Source organism: Solanum verrucosum, unplaced genomic scaffold, assembly GCF_900185275.1.
Source record: "Solanum verrucosum unplaced genomic scaffold, falcon-dt-bn FXZP01000009.1, whole genome shotgun sequence".
Lineage (NCBI taxonomy): Eukaryota > Viridiplantae > Streptophyta > Magnoliopsida > Solanales > Solanaceae > Solanum > Solanum verrucosum.
Window position 1 is genome coordinate 4,565,294 of NW_026020231.1, and position 21,351 is coordinate 4,586,644.

The 21,351-nt window shown below is 30.2% G+C and overlaps 1 protein-coding gene across 1 annotated transcript; it reads left to right on the forward strand.

The window, feature by feature from the left end:
• Window positions 1–13,413: 13,413 nt before the first annotated feature.
• LOC125832701 (uncharacterized) lies at window positions 13,414–17,789 on the forward strand. The gene is made up of 4 exons (XM_049511915.1): window positions 13,414–13,644; window positions 13,738–14,958; window positions 17,164–17,241; window positions 17,325–17,789. The coding sequence occupies exons 1-4, from the start codon at window positions 13,489–13,491 to the stop codon at window positions 17,460–17,462; spliced, it is 1,593 nt and encodes a 530-aa protein (XP_049367872.1). The 5' UTR covers window positions 13,414–13,488; the 3' UTR covers window positions 17,463–17,789.
• The last annotated feature ends 3,562 nt before the right edge of the window (window positions 17,790–21,351 follow it).

A 21,351-nucleotide genomic window follows, 5' to 3' on the forward strand; every position in this document is an offset into this window, starting at 1 on the left:
GATTTTTAAAGGGTAGTTTGGTCTTTTCCTTACCCAATTAATTTAATTCATTTTAGTGAAGTAAGTAAGGGTCAAATCAAAATTTGGTCAGTTTATAAAATTGGAAATTCACGCTAGGGCTTGGAGAAAAGAGAAAAGAGGAGAAAGCAGAAAAAAGCTCAAGATTCAACAAGATCGTGCGATTTAGTTGTGGATTTAGCCAAGGAATTAATCCTACAAGGTATGTGAGGCTTTCATAACATTGGGTTTGTTCACCCACGTGCCAAGCATGTTTGATTCAACGTGAATTCGTTCTAAAAATATTGGAATTTTGAGTGTCCTTGGTAGTTGTTCTTGAATTGTTTTCGTTCTTGAACATGAGTTGAGATTAAGGAGTTTCTTGATATTAAAGTGTTGTTTCCTTGAGTTTTTTTAGTTAGATTCTTGAGTATATGTTTTGGGTACCTGAATCTAAAGTGAATTTGAGAAAAGGAATCGAAAATAATCGATTTAGGATCAAAAAATGAGTTGAGATTTTCGTCAGACGCACCTGGGAAAGGCCCAGGCGCGTCGCGCCCCCATAGCGATAGAGAGGCTGGGGCGGTGCGCCTGCAGTGCGCCCAAAAGGAGTCCTAGAAAGTTGGGGTTGGCGCGGCGCGCCCGGGATGCGGCCAAATTGTCGTTTTTCGTCATTCAGTCCGTTTAAGTCTTTCTAATGTGTTTCAACACATCATATTGATTCTAACTACTCTAAATGACTTCTAAACACCTAGAAATTATCCAGAAACATGAATCATAACATTGAATCCATAAATTCAAATTCAAGGAAAGTCAAGAGCCAAGTCTAGTAAGTTCTAAGAGTCTTTTCAAGAAGTCTTTTGCAAATGCTTTTAACTTCGTTTTAAGACTTAAAAGTTCAAGTTAAATAAAGAGTAAAAAGTAAAGATTGAAGTTCATTTCTTCAAAGAAGCATTTGGGGACTATGTATTCCGAAAGATTTTAAAATGCTTTTCACATTTGAGAAAGAAAGGGAACATCGATTCCAAGAGAGCTTTTAAGCTAAGTTTTGAGTAATTATCTCAAACCAAAGAAAGAAGTTTGTTTTAAAAGCATATGAGCTAAGTATATTTTGGTAGTAGTATTGAGCACCGATATGGGGATGCGAGTTCATATTAACTCAAATCTCCATAAACCATGTAACCATCATGGGTAGTAAAGGATCATACTTTTTAGATGACTCCTTAAGATGCTTTTAGCATAGACTAGTGGATCCATCAAGTTAAGGCGTTCTATATGATGACAAAGTATAGGACAATTCTGGCAGCGTGGGCAAGACGTTGTATCACCACTTAGGCTCATAGTAGTGGTTATCAGTTAGAGAATCCCACAGAAACTATATTACTTTGATATATGAGTAAAGTTGAGTTTGTTATTGCATATCTTTAACAAATTGAGTTGTTATTTACTGTTCTAAATGCTTTGTATAAATTGCACTATTATTGTTGTTTTACATTGCATTTTGAGTTGAGTTATTCATGAGTTGAGTAAAGCCAAGATAAGTGTTCTGTTCAGATCCTTTTCAAGCTTAAGTTGTGTTTAGCATTCCAACTCGCATACTCGTGCATTCAATGTACTGATGTCAGTTTGTCTGCATCATCTTATGATGCAGACACAGGTAACCAGGATCAGCATCCAGCGCCTCGTTGATCCAGTTGAGCATTCAGAGTCAATTGGTGAGCCTCTTAGCATTCCGGAGGACTTTTTTTATCATTTGCTTTCTAGTTTCAGTTGTTAGGATGATCGGGGGTCTTGTCCCGACATCCCTCTTTGTTTTAGAGGCTTCATAGACAGATAGTTATAGTTTTTTAGTCTTATTCATTTCAGTTGTATACGTTTAAGACTTGAGTTGCCATTTTGTCTAAGATATTATTTCTTAAGTTATGCATGAGTTATATTTCTTATGTTTAAGTCTTCCGCTAAGTAAGTAAGTCAGGACAAGGGTTCGCTTGAGACCAGCAATGGTTCTCGAGTGCCAGTTCCTCCTAGGGTGTAGGCTCGAGGCGTGACATATCCGTTCTTTTACTGCAACTAATTAAGTTTCGGTTAAATTTTTGCCTAACTATTTTTTGGTAAAGAATTTGGCAACAAGGACAATGCTTCATAAATCTCTGCAAAGGATTTGTCCTCAAAAAGGATTTGATCAGATAATTGATGTCCTCACTAAAGCTCTGCTCAAAGCACGTTATATCAGATGTTGAGAAGCAAGTTAATAGTGTTCCCACATTATGCCAACTTAAGGGGGCATGTAAAGGATAAATATACCAAAATTATGAAAAGTCGTGTAAAGGCAAGTTAATATAAACTTATGAAAAATCCTCAAAATTTACCACCATCACATAAAAAAAACAATTCATTCATATGTGTTTGTACGCAATCAAGAACACATAGGTTTTGAATTGCATTCAATTTTTCTTTTTTTTACTTACTGTATTAAAAGAGGTTATATTTATCAAAACAAAATACTACCAAATTTATAAAAAGTTTATATGAAGTAAGTATTAAATTAATTGACGAAGTAGGTTGAGTTTTTCTCTCCTTTAGCTTGTAGCGGCGGATATCTTATAGAAAATTATCTTGAAGCCAAGAGAGAAAATCTAAATTGTATGTATATGTGTATAACTGTTAACCTAGTGAGTCTGATCCCCGTTACAGGCTTATTAGTCTCCAACAGGCCTACATTGTCAGCCCTCACCTGTCCATAAAATAATATAGGCCCATTATGAAATCCAACACACACTACGTGATATGTGTCTTGGACTCTTGTCCGCCAACTATTAAAACTTAGCCCATTCAAAAAAATAAAAGAATAAATTATGTTAAGTTCACATTAATAAAATAATGTCCCAATCGCAAAAATAAAGGGAAAGAATGCATGCACTTGTAATAGCCCTACAATCAGAGAGAGATTAAATCAAATCAAGTCAAATGAAAAAATAAGAATTTTATTTGAGTAGTGTTTCATATTTTTAATTTCAGATTCAATAAATTATTAATAAAAAAATAACGAATGTTCGATTGAAAATTTTATAAAAATTCGACTTGTCTAGACTTTTTTCAAATGAATTTTCAATATCTGTAATATTTTTGGCGAATTTCCAACTGACTTTCTATTGATTTTGTTAAAAGCATTGGTCAAAAATTTGAATTTTTAGATAATATAATGAATATAGATATTTTATTTCAGTACAAAATTGAATAATACAAGAAATATTTGGCTTGTATATAAAAGTGTTAATTTCATCTATGAACTACTTATTGAAGATAGAATTATTAATTTGAATAGATGTATCTCATTTAAAGGCTCGTAGATATACAAAATTGTCACTCTCTTTTAAATTATTCTTTTTGCCTTAATACTTGAGAGTTATTATCGTGATCATCATAAATGTTCACTATAATGTTTGTTTTTTTATCTAATTTTTAACAAAAAAAAAAAGGCAAATAATTATATCATTATTAGCCATAAACTTATTTTAAAAATAGTAAAATAATTCACAATTAAATAAAAAAAAATGAACAATTGAACAACTCTAGGGCATTGGGTTTTTTTTTTGTGTGTGTGTGGGGGGGGGGGGGGGGGGGAGGGGGATTATAAAAGTGAGGACAACATAATTTTATATATATATAATAAATATTAGTGTTGGAGTTTTGTAGACAATAAAATTCGCGCCGAGAAAATAATAATTAAGAACGGAAAATTATGCAACAATCGTTTTATTATATCAAAGTGCGAGTGTTACAATCTCTATAATTTCTCTGAATTCGCCTTTTCAAATATAAATTCAAGGACTCTTGAGCTTGTTCTTGAATCTTTGATGAACTTGGACTTTAACTTTATCTTGATCTTGATCTTGACTTGAACTTTATCTTGATCTTGACTTCTAGTTGAATTCAAGGGCTTCAATCTTGATCTTGAATCTGGTGCTTGATCTTGATCGTTCTTGAACTTGATCTATCTTTGAACTTTATATTGATCTTGACTTGAACTTTATCTTAATCTTGACTTCTAGTTGAATTCAAGGGCTTCGAGCTTGATTTTGAATCCGGTGGTCTTGATCTTGATCGTTCTTGAACTTGAACTTTATCTTGATCTTGACTTCTCATTGAATTCAAGGGCTTCGAGCTTGATCTTGAATCTGGTGGTGTTGATCTTGATCGTTCTTGAACTTTATCTTGATCTTGACTTCTAGTTGAATTCAAGAGCTTCGAGCTTGAGCTTGAATCTGGTGGTCTTGATCTTGATCGTTCTTGAACTTGAACTTTATCTTGATCGTTCTTGAACTTGAACTTTATCTTGATCTTGACTTCTAGTTGAATCCAAGGGCTTCGAGCATGACCTTGAATCTGACGGTCTTGATCGTTCTTGAACTTGAATTTTATCTTGATCTTGACTTCTAGTTGAATTCAAGGGCTTCGAGCTTGATCTTGAATCTGGCGGTCTTGATCTTGATCGTTCTTGAAACTTGAACGCTTCAATTCTTGAACTCTTGAACTTGTAGAGAAATTTGCGGCTTTTGATCCACGAGCTTTCTCTAGCTTCTTGTTAGAAGTCTTGGTTTCTTTTCTGAATTATGAGAACCCCTATTTATAGTTTTAAAATAGAAGAGTTGTGGTTGGAACAAGATTCCCTTAGATCAATCAAATTTAAGTGACATGGCATACGAGTTTTATGGAGCGGGCTTTAATTAAATCCATATTTATTAGATTTAAATAATTAATTCAATTATATTAATCCATAATATTTATTTGGACTAATATATTCATGAATTTAATTGCACGTTTGTGGTACTTGTTGTGGAGCATTTGATTTGTTCCTTGATAGCATTATAAGCCCTTATCACTTTCATCAACTGTGATAGAGTGTGGTCATTAGTTATTAGTAACTTTTATAACTTATTATTTACCCACTATTCTTACCTAATTATTTATGTAACCTATGGGCTATTCATTTAACAAATTTACTATCTAGTGTCTTCCTATTTATTGTTAGGAAGAATTTCTCACCTATAAATACTATAAATAGTGTGGTCTTACTTTTGTATTATAAATAAGAAAAAGGGATTAAGAAAAGAGGAGAAGTGTTATATATTGAGTTATTGTAGTGAAAGAGAGAGCTGAGACAAAGAATGATATATTAAGTCTTCAACTATATTTACTGTACAAAAGAGAGTGTTTGTATGTTGAAGGAATGTGTTCTTATGTGGAGCTTTGAACTCTTCAACTAAATTCGGAGTTGCTTAAGTTTTACGACGTTGTTGGGCTGTTGTATCCGGGAGGGGACAAGTCAAGAGTGATACTGCAGAATCGGTGTAGATATGCCGCAGTGGGCTTAAATCTCCTTAAAGAGATCGAGATATCCGCGCCTCATCCTGAACAGTTTTTATACAATTTTTGTTCATTTAATTTTAACTGTAATTTATTATATTTGTGATATATTACACCATCAATTAGTAAAGCACGATTTAGAGATTTTTTTATTTTTTTTGAAACACTTTTCATAGAAAGTACATTTTAATAAATAATTTTTGCAAGTTTGGACAGAAAACGATGAACAACGGTATAAACCAATTGCTCAATTTATTTATTTTTCCACTACTTTATCCAAATGGCATCTATATGTAAATTTCTTTTAAAAATAAGTCAGATTAATTGTAATAACATATAAATATAATATAATAATTTACAATACATTGTATTGATAGTGAAAAATTATTAGGCACTCTGCTTTAAAATTATATGACAGTAACATTATTGAAAAATTCAAACTAATCCAGCCTATATATACCCTTAAAAGATGTGAATTGGTTGGATTATTATATTTAATTGAAGTGTTAATCCAAGTATATGATTTCTCAAGTTTGTTAAATTTATCAATGTGTTGGCCAAAATCAAAAGTAAAGGGAGAATAATAATAGTTTTTAAATTTAATTTTAATGGTTCAGTAATTCCATTAATGATTTTTCTATCTAAAAAAAAAAAGAGAAATACTTGTTTAAAGAAAATCGACAAATAATACCAAATTGTGCAAATATAATTAATGATTTGATATTGAAAAAAAAATTGATTATAGTTAGTAGGTTTGATTTGATTTTTGCTCAAAATAGTCAAAATCAAACTAATCAGTCATTATATTATGTATAACTTACCTAAATCACATAGTGTAAAGACCTAAATTACATTGTATCCCTACTCATTTTTAATTTACAAAAATCTCTGAAAATCAATGTTATCCGGATACATAGCAAACAAGTCGGATACATTAATTTCAATACATTAAAACAAATTTAGTTACATTTTTAAAGGAAAGGTAATCAATTTTGAATGTGCGTTCCCCAAATCACGCTAATCAATTTGTTGTCAATCTTTCTCAAATGGTAACTGCTTCAATTAATTCAAAATTCAAGTTTTCTTCTCTCAATTCTCTTCCAAATCCTCATAGCTTCAAACAATTCAATCAGAAGCAAATCCTTCCAGAATCAACAAATTCAAAATTCATTTTTTTCTCTCTATTCATCGTCTCATGTTCATCGAATAATCATTCAAATCAGATTCAAATTTACCGAAAATTTTATAAGATACATAATGAATAATTGTTGGACAAATAATTTCTTTTATGAATCTCAAATCCACCATTGCAGTAGATCGATGAGATGAGGAAAACTTGAAAATCCGATATATAGTAGAAGGAAATCCTTCCGGAATCTAAGAAAGTGAGGATTTTCTTCCGGAATCTGAAGCAAATCCTTTCGAAATCTGAGAAAGTGAGGTGAGGTATGAATGATACAAAAGTGATGAAATGGTTGTTGGTCAAAATATTGATTTGTGAATCTCAAATCAATCATTGCAGCTGAATTAAAGATCGATGAGTTGAGGAAAAATTTGGAGATCTGATACATCGTTGAGGTGAAGAATCAAGAGTTTGGATTTTCAATGTATCTGTTATGGATTGATACAACAAATATAAACTCTAAAGAGATCCATACCTTTTATAATTTTGTGTAATCGTTTTCTGAATTTTATTTCCGAGATGGATAGATTTATCAATACATTACTATTTATGTATCTGGTAGTTGCTACATATCAGATACAATTAGCATAAATTTGAATCTATGTATCATGTCTAAAAAATTGTGTATTTGTTCATGCAAGAATAGAATGTTGTGTATCCGATACATAGAAACACCTAGATACATGATAAATGATACATTTAGTAGAAATTTTATATCAAGTATCAAAATTAATATTTGAACACGATATACTGTGTATGATAAAATTGTAATGTATCATAGTGTTGAAACAAAGATATTATACATTAATTTAAGAAACAAAATTAACTAGATACATTAAAAATCTAGTTAATGTATCCCAAACTATAACTGTAAGATAATTTAGTAATTTGAACACAATACATTGTACATAATGAAATTGTAATGTATCATAATGTTGAAACGAAGACATTACACATTAATTTAAGAAACAAACACATCTAGATACATTAAAAATCTGAACACATATATATTAGAAAACTATGAACAAGAAAAAATCAGGAAAAAAAAATCAAATTGATATGAAAATTGTAACTAATAATAAGATTGTAGAAAATCCTTTTGAAAATCAAATTCATATGAAAATTGTAACTGATAAGATTGTAGAGAATCCTTTTGAAAATTGTAACTAATAAGATTGTAGAGAATCCTTTTGAAAATCAAATTGATATGAAAATTGTAACTGATAAGATTGTAGAGTGAAATTAGGGAGAGACTAAAGGAGTGAAAAAGGGAAGGAAATCATGTGTTAAGGCTGAAATACTGATGTATCCATTTGACTTGAGAATTGAAAAAAAAAAAGAGATTTTGAAAATATTTTGAAATGGTAGGGAATGGTGGAAATTATGGAAAATAAAGATGTGTATATAGGTAATTTATCCTTATATTTATATACAATTTTTTTATACTTTAAAATTTTGTTATAAAATAATTTGTAAGTATTCTCGTGATTTGCATTTCTTAACCTGTTATTTCTAGTTCGAATTTCAATTTTTGATGTTATAATAAGCTCACACTTAATCATAGATTTTCAATTAGATTTTCAAAACTTGTCTTCAAATATATGTTTTATCATAGACTTTGAATCAATTTTTTAAGATGTCTTAAAAAAAATCCAGTTTCAAAATTGGTCCAAACCAGTTTTTGAGATTTCTACTGGTGAAATTTAAAAATTATATCAAGTACATATTTCATTAGTTTTCATAATCTTTATTGTAGCACTTTATTTTAGCATACACAGTGATTTATTTCACTTTTTTTTTCTTGAAGCATTACTTAATTATTGTACCTTTAATAACATAAAATATTTTCTTGGATTGAAACTGAAATTTCCAATAACCAAGTATACAAGTTTAATATTTGAATTGAAATTGATAAAAATGTTTTAACTTAAACTTAAATTTTATACAAGCACATGAAAAAGAGTTACTTATAAAAAAAAAAAATTGTTTTGCCACATATAAGTGCAAGTGTAAAAGGTTGGGTCCCACAATTCTCCATTTTCATTGTCCTATTATCTGTATTCACGTTACGTTCCATTAGGGGTCAAAGTGAAACTTTCCTATATATTCCTATAAAAAAGAATTGAAGATTTTTCTTTGTCCCTTAAATAAAATTAGAAATTTCTATTTTTTATTTGACTATGTAAGAAAAACATAAAATTTATTATTTTCTCCCATTTTATCTTTATTGTTAAATGACTAGATATAAAATATTAATAGACAAACTAAGATTTTCAAAATATAATTCAACTTAGTAAAATAAATCTCTAAGAAAATACTTTTTGGAGAAAAATCTCAAGTCAAATGTGAATTAAGTAAATTGCAATAGAGTAAATACTCTCTCCGTTTTATTTTACTTGATTCTTATATTAAAAGTATTAGTATACGTATTCACGCGATACACATATACTATTATTTCTAATCAATTTAGATTATGATTTTTTTCCGAGCATGTTAAATTATATTACCTTACAAAAGTCCAACTATCGTATTGTTCATCAATAAAATATACTCTCATACCCCAATCATTTCTATATGAATAGAGACAACAAATCATGTGAAGATAATTTTAATTTTATTGTTTCATATTTTTCTTTATTATATTGATCAATATTTAAAATTATTAAAGTGTTAATATTGATTTTTATTGACTTATCACCTGTTTAATATAATTATCAAATTATCTTCTTATTAATATTAAATAGATAAATTTATTTTGTTTATTGGTGAGATTTTACTTTTAGATTATTTATTATATTGTTTACACTTTTTCAATTAAAAATGTATGGACAATAATATGTATTTTATCTAGCTACTTCATTATATTCTTTAAATTTGTTCAAAGTACTCTCCCCCACACCTTCCTGTATTTTTTTCTTCTACTGTTTATTATTTATTTTTCGCTAGTCTGACATTAATTGATTTTTTATGCTACATGTCATAAGAAGTTGAGTTTTTTTTTTCAATATATTAAGTTTAAATTTTTGTTATCTAGATTTTTATCTTTTAATGTGTCCTTATTTATTGAAATTTTAGTTATATGGTATACATAATTCAAAACTTTGCTTGTTATAACAAAAAAAAAAAGGAAAAATTGTATATAATAGCAAACTATTAATTCAAATTAAATGCTATAAATATACTTTGATTTAATTGTACTCTATAGCAAACTATTGCTATTTTCGCCACTCTCCCTGGTGGAATCTCGCTCACCACTCTCGTTTGGTGGCAGTCTTGCTCGCCTCTCTCGCTTTTATACAAACACAAATGTATAAAATGTGTTTGTGTTTGTATAAAGCGAGAGAAAATTGTATATATACATATATTTCCGTTCCCCTCTCCCAGATCTCGCTCACCACACTCCCAAATTTCGCTCGCCACCCTCGCCTCTGTCGCTTATACAAACAGAAATGAAATGTATAAATTGCGCTTCTGGTTGTATAAAGCGAGAGAAAATTATATATACACATGCAAATACATATATCTTCGTTCTATATAATTATACAATACAAATATTTCCCTGCCCAGTTTTCTTTTGTCTTTCTATTTTTCTCGTTTTATACATACACATATTATACAATTGATCTTTTGTATACAACAACTTTCTTTTGTATATGTATAACGAATTATACAACTGCATTCTTTGTATATGTATAGCGAATTATACAATTGTTTTTTTTATATGTATAGTGAATTATACATATATATGTTTGCTATGGAGCGCAATTATACAAACTTTGTTATAGCATACAAATATGAATTTTGTGTTTGCTATGTGTGAAAGTTGCTCTTTTTTTTATCCGGTCATGAATTTCTACTTTTAAGTTAATCGATTCTTTTTCTGAAAAACTAAAATTGTCAAGTGATTTTTTTAAATTATTATTATCAGTATTGCTATTACTGCTGCTACTACTATTTATTATAATTATAATTATTATTAGTATTATTGTTGTATCTTTATATTTTAAATTAATATTCAATCATATATATATAAATATTTTTATAACATCTTAAAAGGAAAATTTGAAATAGTAAAAGTTAATTTAGAGTCCTACTAAGTTTCCATTTTAAAGATGATTAAAAAAATTATTTTAAAAAGCTTAATGTATTTTCTAATTCAATTACTTTTAAAAATTTTATTAAAATATTTATTACTTTTCCTAAAATTGCCAAGTGGCTTTTCAATAGCTTGCCACTTGGCTTAACCACACGGTAAACTACTCTCCTTTATTATATATAATATACTAGATAATGTTGCCCGTGCTATGCACCTGCCCAATAATATAAATGGTATATTTTGGGGCTAATAACCGAGTTTTTGAAGCGATTGTTTGCGTGGATAAAGGAATAAGTTTTTTTATCACAAACCTGTACTTTCTTTGACGCTATTTAAGGCATAATAAGACTACCCACATACAACATTTTTGAAATATTTTATGTTGTCAATTATCATGATTTATAGTATTTTTACGATAGATTCACTTCAAGAATCATTTTTGTATTTTTTTTCAAAACATATTTTATGTTGTCAATTATCATGATTTATAGTATTTTTACGCAATTTTTAAATATAAAAAAATAAGACAAATAAATTAAAATGGACCCAATATATGTTATTTTTGTTGTCTCAATTTACGTGACACAAATGAAATTTGGAGGGTCATCGAAATTTTCATATATTTTTTTAAATGTTTGAAGGTATTAATTATTGTGATTTATAATATTTTTATGTAACTTTGAAATAATGTACATTACTGATCACTTTGTCTTAATTTATGTGATATGGATAAAATTACAAAATTAACCCTTTTAAAATGTCTTTAAGATATTTTAAATTGTTAATTATTATTATTTATAATACTTTTTTGGTAATATTAAAATGATATGTGTTATTTTTTCTGTCCCAATATATGTGAGCCTAACAGAATTCTGAGAGCCAACCTATTTTATTATATAACTTTTAAATATTTTAAAGTTTTTAAAGTTATTTGTAAATGATATATGTTGCTTTCTTGATTGAGATTTTTCCATTTGTGAGATATATATATATATACACATATTCTATATTATTTTAAAAGGGAGTTTATGTCCAAGTTGTACTATATAATAAATATAATATATAATATTCAAGAAAGTCCCAATCTTGAATATTATATATTATAGTTGGGTATAAACTTCCTTTTAAAAGTCCCACAAGTATAATATATAATATTCAAGATTGAGAAAAGTCTCAATCTTAAATATTATATATTATAATTGGGCCTAAACTCTCTTTTATAATATAGTAGAATAAATATAATTTTTATTTTGCTTCTTCATTTTAAAATATTAGCAGAATATTATTACTTCTTTCGTATACTACTCTTAGAGGTTGTTTGATAGTGTAAGAATAATACTAAATATAGTATATTAAAATACTGGATTAATTAAGCTAAATTAGTCATGTTGGAATTATTTTCAATCTACTATTTAATTGTGTATATTAACAACAATTCTTGGTTCCAAAAGTATTATAATAAAATTAATTTAATAAAATACGCATCTAATTATTTTTCTTGAAAAAATCTATTGAATCAACCTGTGTCAAATACTACGAAATTAAATAGAAGCACATTAAAGACCCGTTTGGCCTCAATTTTTTTTGAGAAATGGTGTTTGGTCATATAACTTGATAAATATATTTGTCAAGTATCTCAAGTTACTAAATACTAGAAAAAAATTATAGTATTTGGGACAAGTTCTAATATTTGGGAATTTAAAAAAATTCAAAAATCACCACAACTATTATTTATTAATTCCAACTAATATTTGTTACTACCTCTTCCACAAAAGTTTGAGTTCTAATTTGAGTGATTAAATTGAGAAAAAAGAACAAGTTTTGTTTAATGAGTTATAATTATAACTGAATCAGTGACAAATTTGAGTATGCGATTAATGTATTGTCTTGTCTATATTGTTATTGTGTTGTTGTTGATTGTTATCAATTATGTCTAAAATTATTTTTTAACTGAACATATTCATTATAAAATGATAATGAAAAAATCTTTTTGGTTAGAAAATTTGGTCAGAATGGTATTTTACTTATGTTATTTTTATATATTTTTTTTTATCCTTTTAACTTCAATATCTTTTAACTAGAAAAAAAAATCAGTTTATTTTAAAATAAAAAAATATTATAGTTTTTTAAAATTTCTGGCCAAACATTTATAAGTATTTTAATAATTATTAAAATTTATGAGTATAAATATATATTTTTTGAAATAGTCAAATATTATTGAAAAAAATTGGAGCCAAAACACATGGTGAAAGTATGTGCAAATTATTTGAAAATTTTACGAAATTCCTACGCGTTTCAATTTTTCACGAAAATTTTGAAATTGAATTTTTTTACGAAATTCCAACGCATTTCAAATTTTCACGAAATTTTTGAAAGTCCGCCAATAAAGTAAGGAATCCACGAGAAAGCAATAAAAAATAATTAAAAGTTAGTCAGGGGTGAAAACGAAAATACAGAAAAATCAGATCTAAAACATAATTAAAAAAAAAAATGGGCCAGATAAGGACATACTTCATCATAAAAACTTAAATTCAACAAAAGTTCCATTTTTAAATCCGATCTTACCCTTAGCTGTTCATTTTTTTTTGGCTGTGATTGTACGCCACCCCACCCCCACTCCCACTCACCCCGCTACTACAACGGTCCAATCCAATTCCATTTCTTCCCCCAAAATACCCATCTAACCCTTTAATTTTCCATTTTTTCTCTCTCTACCTATACATACATACACACACTCTCTCTCTATCTATCTCTCACTTCTTTTTCTTGATTTCTTCTCTGAAATTCACCATTTCTGTATTCTTCATAAAGCTTTTTTATTAAATTTATATATATACATGCCCTTATGGACCCATCCATGGATCTACCGATGGATATAGAACAACCGACGTTTAACCCTCCACAACTCATTAACCATGACCTCCCTCCCCCTCCCCCTCCCCTTCCCCAAGAACCTACCCTCGCCCCTGATTTCTCGTCTCCCCAACCTGATTATGCTGAGGTATGACTTATCTTCTCTGAGAATTTTGTGGGGTTCTTTCTTTTTTGACTAATGGTTGATTCTTTTTGATTTTTTTGTTTGTGTGTGTGACAGTTGATAACGGGGGCCATAACGGCGTTAAATGAGAAAGAAGGGTCAAGCAGGGTAGCTATAGCCAAGTACATAGACCGAGTCCACTCGAATCTACCACCCAATCACTCCGCTTTGTTGACTCATCATCTCAAGCGCTTGAAGAATTCTGGATATCTTGCTATGGTTAAACACTCCTACCTGCTTGCTGCACCTGGATCTGCTCCGCCTCCGCCGGCCGTTGATTCCAACGGGGGTGATGTTAATCCTCTTACTAAGCGTAAACCTGGTCGTCCTCCTAAGTCGAAGCCTGAGGCCCAACCACAAGCCCAGTATCAAGACCCATTTCAAGGTGCTCAGATTCAGGCCCAACAGCAGCACCAAGCCCAGTTCCAGCCACAATTTCAAACCCAGCCTCAGTTCGTTCCTCAGACACAATTCCAACAGTTTCAGGCTGATCCGTTACTCCAAAATCAGTTCCATTTTCAGTCCCAGCAACAGCCACAGGGATTTACTGCTCCTCATGAAGCTCAGAATTATACGAATCTTGGGGCTGAGTCTGTGTTTGTTTCTCTTGGGTTAGCTGATGGGCCTGTTGGGGTTCAGAATCCAGGTGGTTCTGTTCCTCTTCCTGCTGGAACTCCGGTACCGGCGCTTGAAGGAAGTAACACCAAGAGACGCGCTGGTCGTCCTCGGAAGGATGGTTCCACTGTAGTCAAGTCATTGGAAACCAAGTCACCCGAACAGAGTGGTACGAAGAGGCGACCTGGTCGTCCTGCTAAGACTGGGACAGTCAATGCTGCTCCTGGATCAGCTGTCGCTTCCTCCAAGCCTAGAGGGCGGCCAAAGAAAGGTTCTACTCCTGGACGAAGAGGCCGACCTAGGAAGAATGTGGCTGCTAATGTTGGTGCCAATGCGGCCAACATTCCTGCTGGTAATCCCAATATTCCTGTTGGTGGTGACCCTACTGCTCAAACACCAACCCCTAAACGACGGGGAAGGCCAGCAAAGTCTAACAATCAAGGTGGACCTGCTGCTGCATCTGTCGGTGTCACTGATGTGCCTATTGCTGCTGCTTTTGATTCCGAGGGTTTTCCTAACACTGTTGGTGGTGTCACAAATGGGGCTACGCCCCTTGGAAAGCGACGTGGACGTCCTCCAAAATCATACAGCAGTCCGGCCGTTGCTTCTACTGTTAAGAGAGCCAGGAAACTTTCAGGGAGACCTCTGGGTCGACCTAAAAAGGTAGCACATTTACTTGCCTTATATTGATATTCAAGTTATTGAATTGCTATTATGGTGAATTAGTGTTCTTTAATCTCAGTTAGTCATCAGTTTTTGCAATTAATAAAACATTTTGATATATACCAAATACCTTATCTAGACTATAAAAGAGACTTTAGCCGAAATCAGGTAACCTTACATTTCCATATGAACCTGTATAGTAACTAGTAGTAGGAAAAAAATAAAATTGTGCAAACATTAATATGCATTTTGCATGCTTTTTAAGTAAAAATACAATCAATCTAACTTTTAAGAGAAATTTTTTATTCAACAATCACATCATATTTTTATATTAACTAACTGGATGGTTTTAAAAATAGGAGTATTACTTATAATTTTTCCTTTATGGGTAAAATAGGATATATTAGTGCAATATAAATAGTCTATTACATAGAAGTGGAATTATTACTTGTAATATAAATTTTTTCACAATATATTCTCCCTAATGTACTTGGTATTTTTAAGATCTAGGTATGATGTTATATTCTTATTCTATATATATCAATTAACACATGTTTTGTAACAATCAACAATTAGAGCTGATATAACAATTAACCTGAACTTATCATGTAGTCACTCTGCATCACTTTTTATGATACTATTACTATTTGAATTGTGCATCCACTGAGTTCCGAACCTTGCACTGTTGCTGTGTTGGATTTCTAAGTTACTCTGAATCGTTTCATATAAAGTTGGATGGAAGTAGTAAGAGTTAACATGCACATACCAAGTATGGTTATTATATTCTTAATTTCTTATTTATATATGACAATTACTGACATGCACAATCACCTAACTTTTAGGGTACTATTTACTTAATGAACGCATAATATATAAATATTAACTATTTTGATAGTTGTCCAAGGCGTTGGTTCAGTGGTAAATGCACAACACATGATGTGTGGGTTAGGCGCATGTATGTTTTGTACGCATGCCAAAACATGGTATTTAGATAGAGAAGGGTGGAGGTACAGGCTCATTTCCACCATGTTCTGGACTAGGTGCCGCTAGCTTTATGGATTTGTTAGTCATTACAAAAACTGAAGTATTAGTTTTAAAATATTTCCTTACTGTTAAAAAAATATTAATTGTAAGTAGAACAATAGAAACCTTCTATTATAGAAATGAGAATGATTAATACCTAATATATTGTGTCACAATATTTTCTCTCCAACATATTGGGTATTTTAATGATCCAAGTATGCTGTTATATTCTGTGTTTATATATAGTAATAGTTTTGATGCACATATCATGTACCACAAACATTTGTATTTGGTGGTTACTTCCATATCTGTCTATTTAAGGGGAAAATGTACAATTTGAATTTGCCTTGATGTATGCTCCCATTTTCATTGTTGCTTGGTATTGATTGGATAACTGCTGAGACAAAGGAAAAAATAGCACAAGAATTTGTATTTGGTGGTTACTTCCATATCTGTCTATTTAAGGGGGAAGTGTACAATTTGAATTTGCCTTGATGTATGCTCCCATTTTCATTGTTGCTTGGTATTGATTGGATAACTGCTGAGACAAAGGAAAAATAGCACAAGCATGATGAAGATAGACAATATGGGGGGGGGGGGGGGTTGATTATTAGAAAGATCTAGCCCATAAGTATACCTTTTTGATTGTTTCAAATATAGTTTGCCAATAATCAAAAGATTAAGACAATGAACTGAAGAAATATGTTTTTTGATTGTTTCAAATATAGTTTGCCAATAAATAAAAAGATTAAGCCAATGAACTGAAGAAATATGTTAGAAGTAGAAAGTTGGTAAATAAATGACCAAACCTCGTAGTTTGTCTTCTGGTTTTAGCTGAGCCTCTGCTGTAATGTGTTTTGTGTTGAATGAAGCAAGATTCTTTATTTGAACTTGTTTTTAGTTGGGGATGGGAGTATGCATGACCTATTCTTTGCTTCAAGCAAAATGAGCAGAATACAAATTGGTTGATTTGACATCAATAAGATATTACTTTTTGAGAGAGTGGTCCTTAGAAGATGGGAATTTTTTTCCTGGAATGTTGTCTTTCCAATTTTGTTGTGCTCCTCTTTTGGCTTTAGATGGAAAATGGTAATGACAGGTCATATATTTAAGTTTTGCAGAACTAGTTGTTCTTATTTGAATTATTCCTATTTTAATCCTTCATACTGTTTTGGTTTCTAGAATGTGACATCCCCTGCAGTTTCGGACCCCAAGTTGGTGGTGGCTTATGAAGATCTAAAGGGAAAACTTGAAAATATGGTAAGTCATTGTGAAACAACTAAAATTTTAGTTTAATCTGCATATGATTGTGTTGATATAAAGAATTTTGAAAACATCGGCAGCAATCAAGAATCAGGGAGGCAGCAAATGCGCTGAGGCCATGCTTAAATGCTGAAACACCAGCAACTGCTCTGGCAGCATTTCAAGAGTTGGAAGAGTTAGCAGGACCGGCCGGGGTAGATCCTATGCACCAAAATTGATAAAGAGGGATGCTGTAGAGATGAAGGCCGTGCTTAAACTCAGAGTGTAACATTATTCAGGGCTGGCAACCGTTAAAATCAAGGAAGTTTCAGGACAGAGTTAGTTGTTGGTGACAGGATGAAGATGCGCGCTTAGACAGTGTAGCTACCTCTAAGGAATGTATTTGTTACTGTCAATTTGTTAGGTTAATCAGGATTTGATATTCCGTTGCACAGTATGCATTATGTTGTAGTTCTAACTATTTGTAGTTGATTTCGTCATTTGATAAGTACCTTATCTGCTAATTTTGTTAATGACATTCAAGGGAGACTAAGTCATGCTCTTGGGGGTGCTAGGTATACTCTTTTGAGTATGAGTATGTTGGATGGTTGAAAATGCCTTTGCCAGATTTATAATGCCTCTCTTCTTGGATCTGTATGGCTCATTGATTGCTGCTGTTTTGGATGTTAGATTTGCATTTTAGCTTACATGGATATTATTACCTGCTCTCCTGTTCCATACTAGCTTGAATGGAGCAAAGCAGATGGTGTTAGGGGTTCATATAGCCATATCCTAATTTAGTTGAGATTGAGGTGTTAACTAGCAATTGTTGTTCTCCTCCTGTGTTTAGCCAGCTTTGCACCCTTGATGTACTGGTAGAATTTTATTATTTTTTAGCCACCAAGAAACAAATTAACTTCAAATATTTCTCTTTTTTCTGGTTTGTCTTCATTTTTGTGAAACTATTACTCAAGTAAGGGAGATGATAAGTCATTGAAGGGTTTGTGTGAATGATGGAATGGTAAATACTACTCAATTCGAACTCTCTTATGGTGATATATAAGATATATAATATCAAAATATCTTTTCGAGAAAATGATGCAAGAGGTAACAAAGATATTCTTCTATATTGAAGTTTCAATTGAAAAGTTAATAGGTAATTTTTTGTATCACCTGTGGAAAAGAATCAAAACAGAATGGTTCGGCCTATTTATTGTGAAGAGGGGATATTGCATACTACTAAAATTTCAATGTTTGCAACAGTTGTGTTCTCTATGCAAGAAGAAAACTTAGAAAGAATAATGAAGTTTAGATTTGAAACACTTTGGCGGTTCTTTTAATTTTGAAAACAATAAAAGTATATCAAGAATTTTGAGGTCTTATGGGGGGAATATATAAAGCCCTTTTGTCAAAGAGTTATTTAATAGAACAATTGAGCAACTTATAATTATAGAATATAGTTTGTGAATTATAAATAAATACTTTTTGGTTAGTCAAATGTACGTACTCCAATCTTGAAATTTGAACATGGGACAAATAAGTGATGAGTAAATTCAAATTTATATAGCAATAGATTTTGGGATTAAGGCGTGATTATAGTTTGATTTGTCATTAAAGATATATCAGCATCATAATTTCTTTACAAAGACGTATTCAGAATTTATGAATTTATATAGACTACATATTATAAGTTAATATTATTATTATAACTAAATTTATAATGAAATATTCTTAGTTTCCAAACAAGAGAGCAAGGACGAGCCCAACAAAAAATATTCTTAGTTTTCCAAACAAGAGAGCAAGGACGAGCCCAACAAAAAATGGTCCAATGGAAATTACAAATTGTAGCCTACAACTTCCAATCTTACTTTTCTCGAACAGAGGATATATTTGATTTGAAAACCAAAAATAGAAAGAAAATAAATACTCCTAGTTTTTTCATTTTTTTTTATAAAGAAAGAAGAGAAACAAATTGAACAATTAATAAATATTAAATAATGTTTGAAAAAAAGAATATATTGTTTGGACAAAATGAGGCTGCCAATGACCATGTCAGACTCCACCTACTATTTAAATTTTAAATAAATAATTTCCCTCACCTTTAACTTTTGCTTATGTCAGTCTCAAAACCTCCAACAATTACTCATTTTATGTAGTAATAATAACTACATATATTAAATATATTTAAAAAATTATATGTAAATTTTATTTCTATCTGAAGAGATAGAGAGACAATCACTCATTTTATATTTACTTATACATTTTGTAAAATCAAATCGAAAAGAATAGTGCATTATCATATTTCTAGAAATACAATTTTCAGTCCTACATATTAGTTATTTTAACATTTTAAAATATTTGATGTTTAACAAATTTAAGAAATTATTTACAACTAGTTTTCTTTTCACATTACCACTATTATTACAATTAATTTAGTATCAAATGAGTTATTTACCATATATAGAGAAAGATAAATTTTAATAGTTAGGTAATACGAATAAGAGATACTAGTAAGTTCTATTTTAACGTCACCAAACATTATGGTGGACCAAATGTATTTTTTTCATTCTTAATCAAGAATCTCAAATTTAAGTCTTATAATGACACGAAACACTCAATTTTCTCTCATTAAGTGATACACAATATAAATTTAAATTAATCATACCACGCGTATATATTTTTTTAATTAAAATATAATTAAGTGTAGATGAAAAAAAGAAGCGTTGATGTGGTTGGTCAAAAACATGGCCCACCAATAAATGATATACAGTATAGTTGAGTAGTTGCTGACGAGATAAGGATAATCAATGTACATTAGGGTTGACCTAATTTATTTTATATATTATATTTAAACTGAAAATCTGAATACAACCTATATTTTTTAAAAAATAATTATAATCAAGAACTATAAGATTCAATAATGGAGCGCTATAAAAAATAATTACCTTAGTGTTTTCTTTTAATCAAAGTATATTCCAATAATACGAATTGTTAGTTGTGGATTATGGACTGCACCTCACTGGAAAAAAAAGTCTGAATCTTTTATAATCTAATTATATAATGTAAAAGATCCCTATATCGATTATATTATAAAAACTTTCAACAAAAAGACAGGAAAGAGAAAATATCGAACAGATCCACACTTTGTTATATATATATATTATTATATATGTGAATTTTTTTGTGAATAATTCAGTATTTCCAATCAAAATATAAATTAGCAAAGTGAAGTAGAAGGGCAAGAATTAGTATGGAATGGTTTTCTCCAAATGAAATTTTACATTATACGAATTTAAATTAATCAAACGAAAGCGAAAAAAGTAGGACACGTAGGGAGCTAGGACACCTTTGAAAAGTGCATGCCACCACATATGATATCAATTGTCATTTTATATTATTTTGGGATATTCACAACCACACAATATACACATATAATACTATAACCCAACAACAGGTCATCTCTATAATTCTAATATAAAATACATATACGGAATATTAAAATAAAGTCATTTTCGTTGTCTCTTTCCTCCATTATTTTTATCCTTTTTCATCATATTATGAAAAGTAGGAGACATATTTATTTATCATTTTTGAAGAAATTTTGAGTGATATAAAAGTCAATTAAGAACCAATAGGTGAGAAAAGTTGTTGATCTTATATCTAATTTTTAATTAATGCTAAAAGTAGTGGAGCTACTGACTATTCTTCCATTCAACTATATCAACACACACAATTAAATGTATTGCTTTTGTTATTCTAAAACTTTATTGGAATCACAATCATTTATAATATTTAGACATAAATGGTACTAATAATATTCTTTTAAATATCCAACCTTAATCTTTTTGATGACTAGGCACATCTTGATTTCTTGAAGCATATTTAAAATTCAAGAATTGAAAAATGGAAAAGTTAAATATTCCATTTAGGTTTTGAAAAGAAAGTATCAAATCGACTAGTCAGTTAAAATACAACCGAAGAAGTAGTAGTCACATCTATAAGTATCAGATGATTTAATTAACTAAGATACAAACACATAAAAAAAATCACCTCATATTTTTATCTCGATTGAAATTGAACATGAGATGTTCAATCACCTTCACTATTGGTTGTCGTGAAGTGCAAAAT

Excerpts from the sequence above, each read along its gene's own strand:
- LOC125832701 (XM_049511915.1), top strand. The coding sequence starts at position 13,489 with ATGGACCCATCCATGGATCTACCGATGGATATAGAACAACCGACGTTT. Across the intron at positions 13,645-13,737 it reads CCCAACCTGATTATGCTGAG|TTGATAACGGGGGCCATAAC; the intron begins GTATGACTTATC and ends TGTGTGTGACAG. Across the intron at positions 14,959-17,163 it reads CTCTGGGTCGACCTAAAAAG|AATGTGACATCCCCTGCAGT; the intron begins GTAGCACATTTA and ends TTTGGTTTCTAG.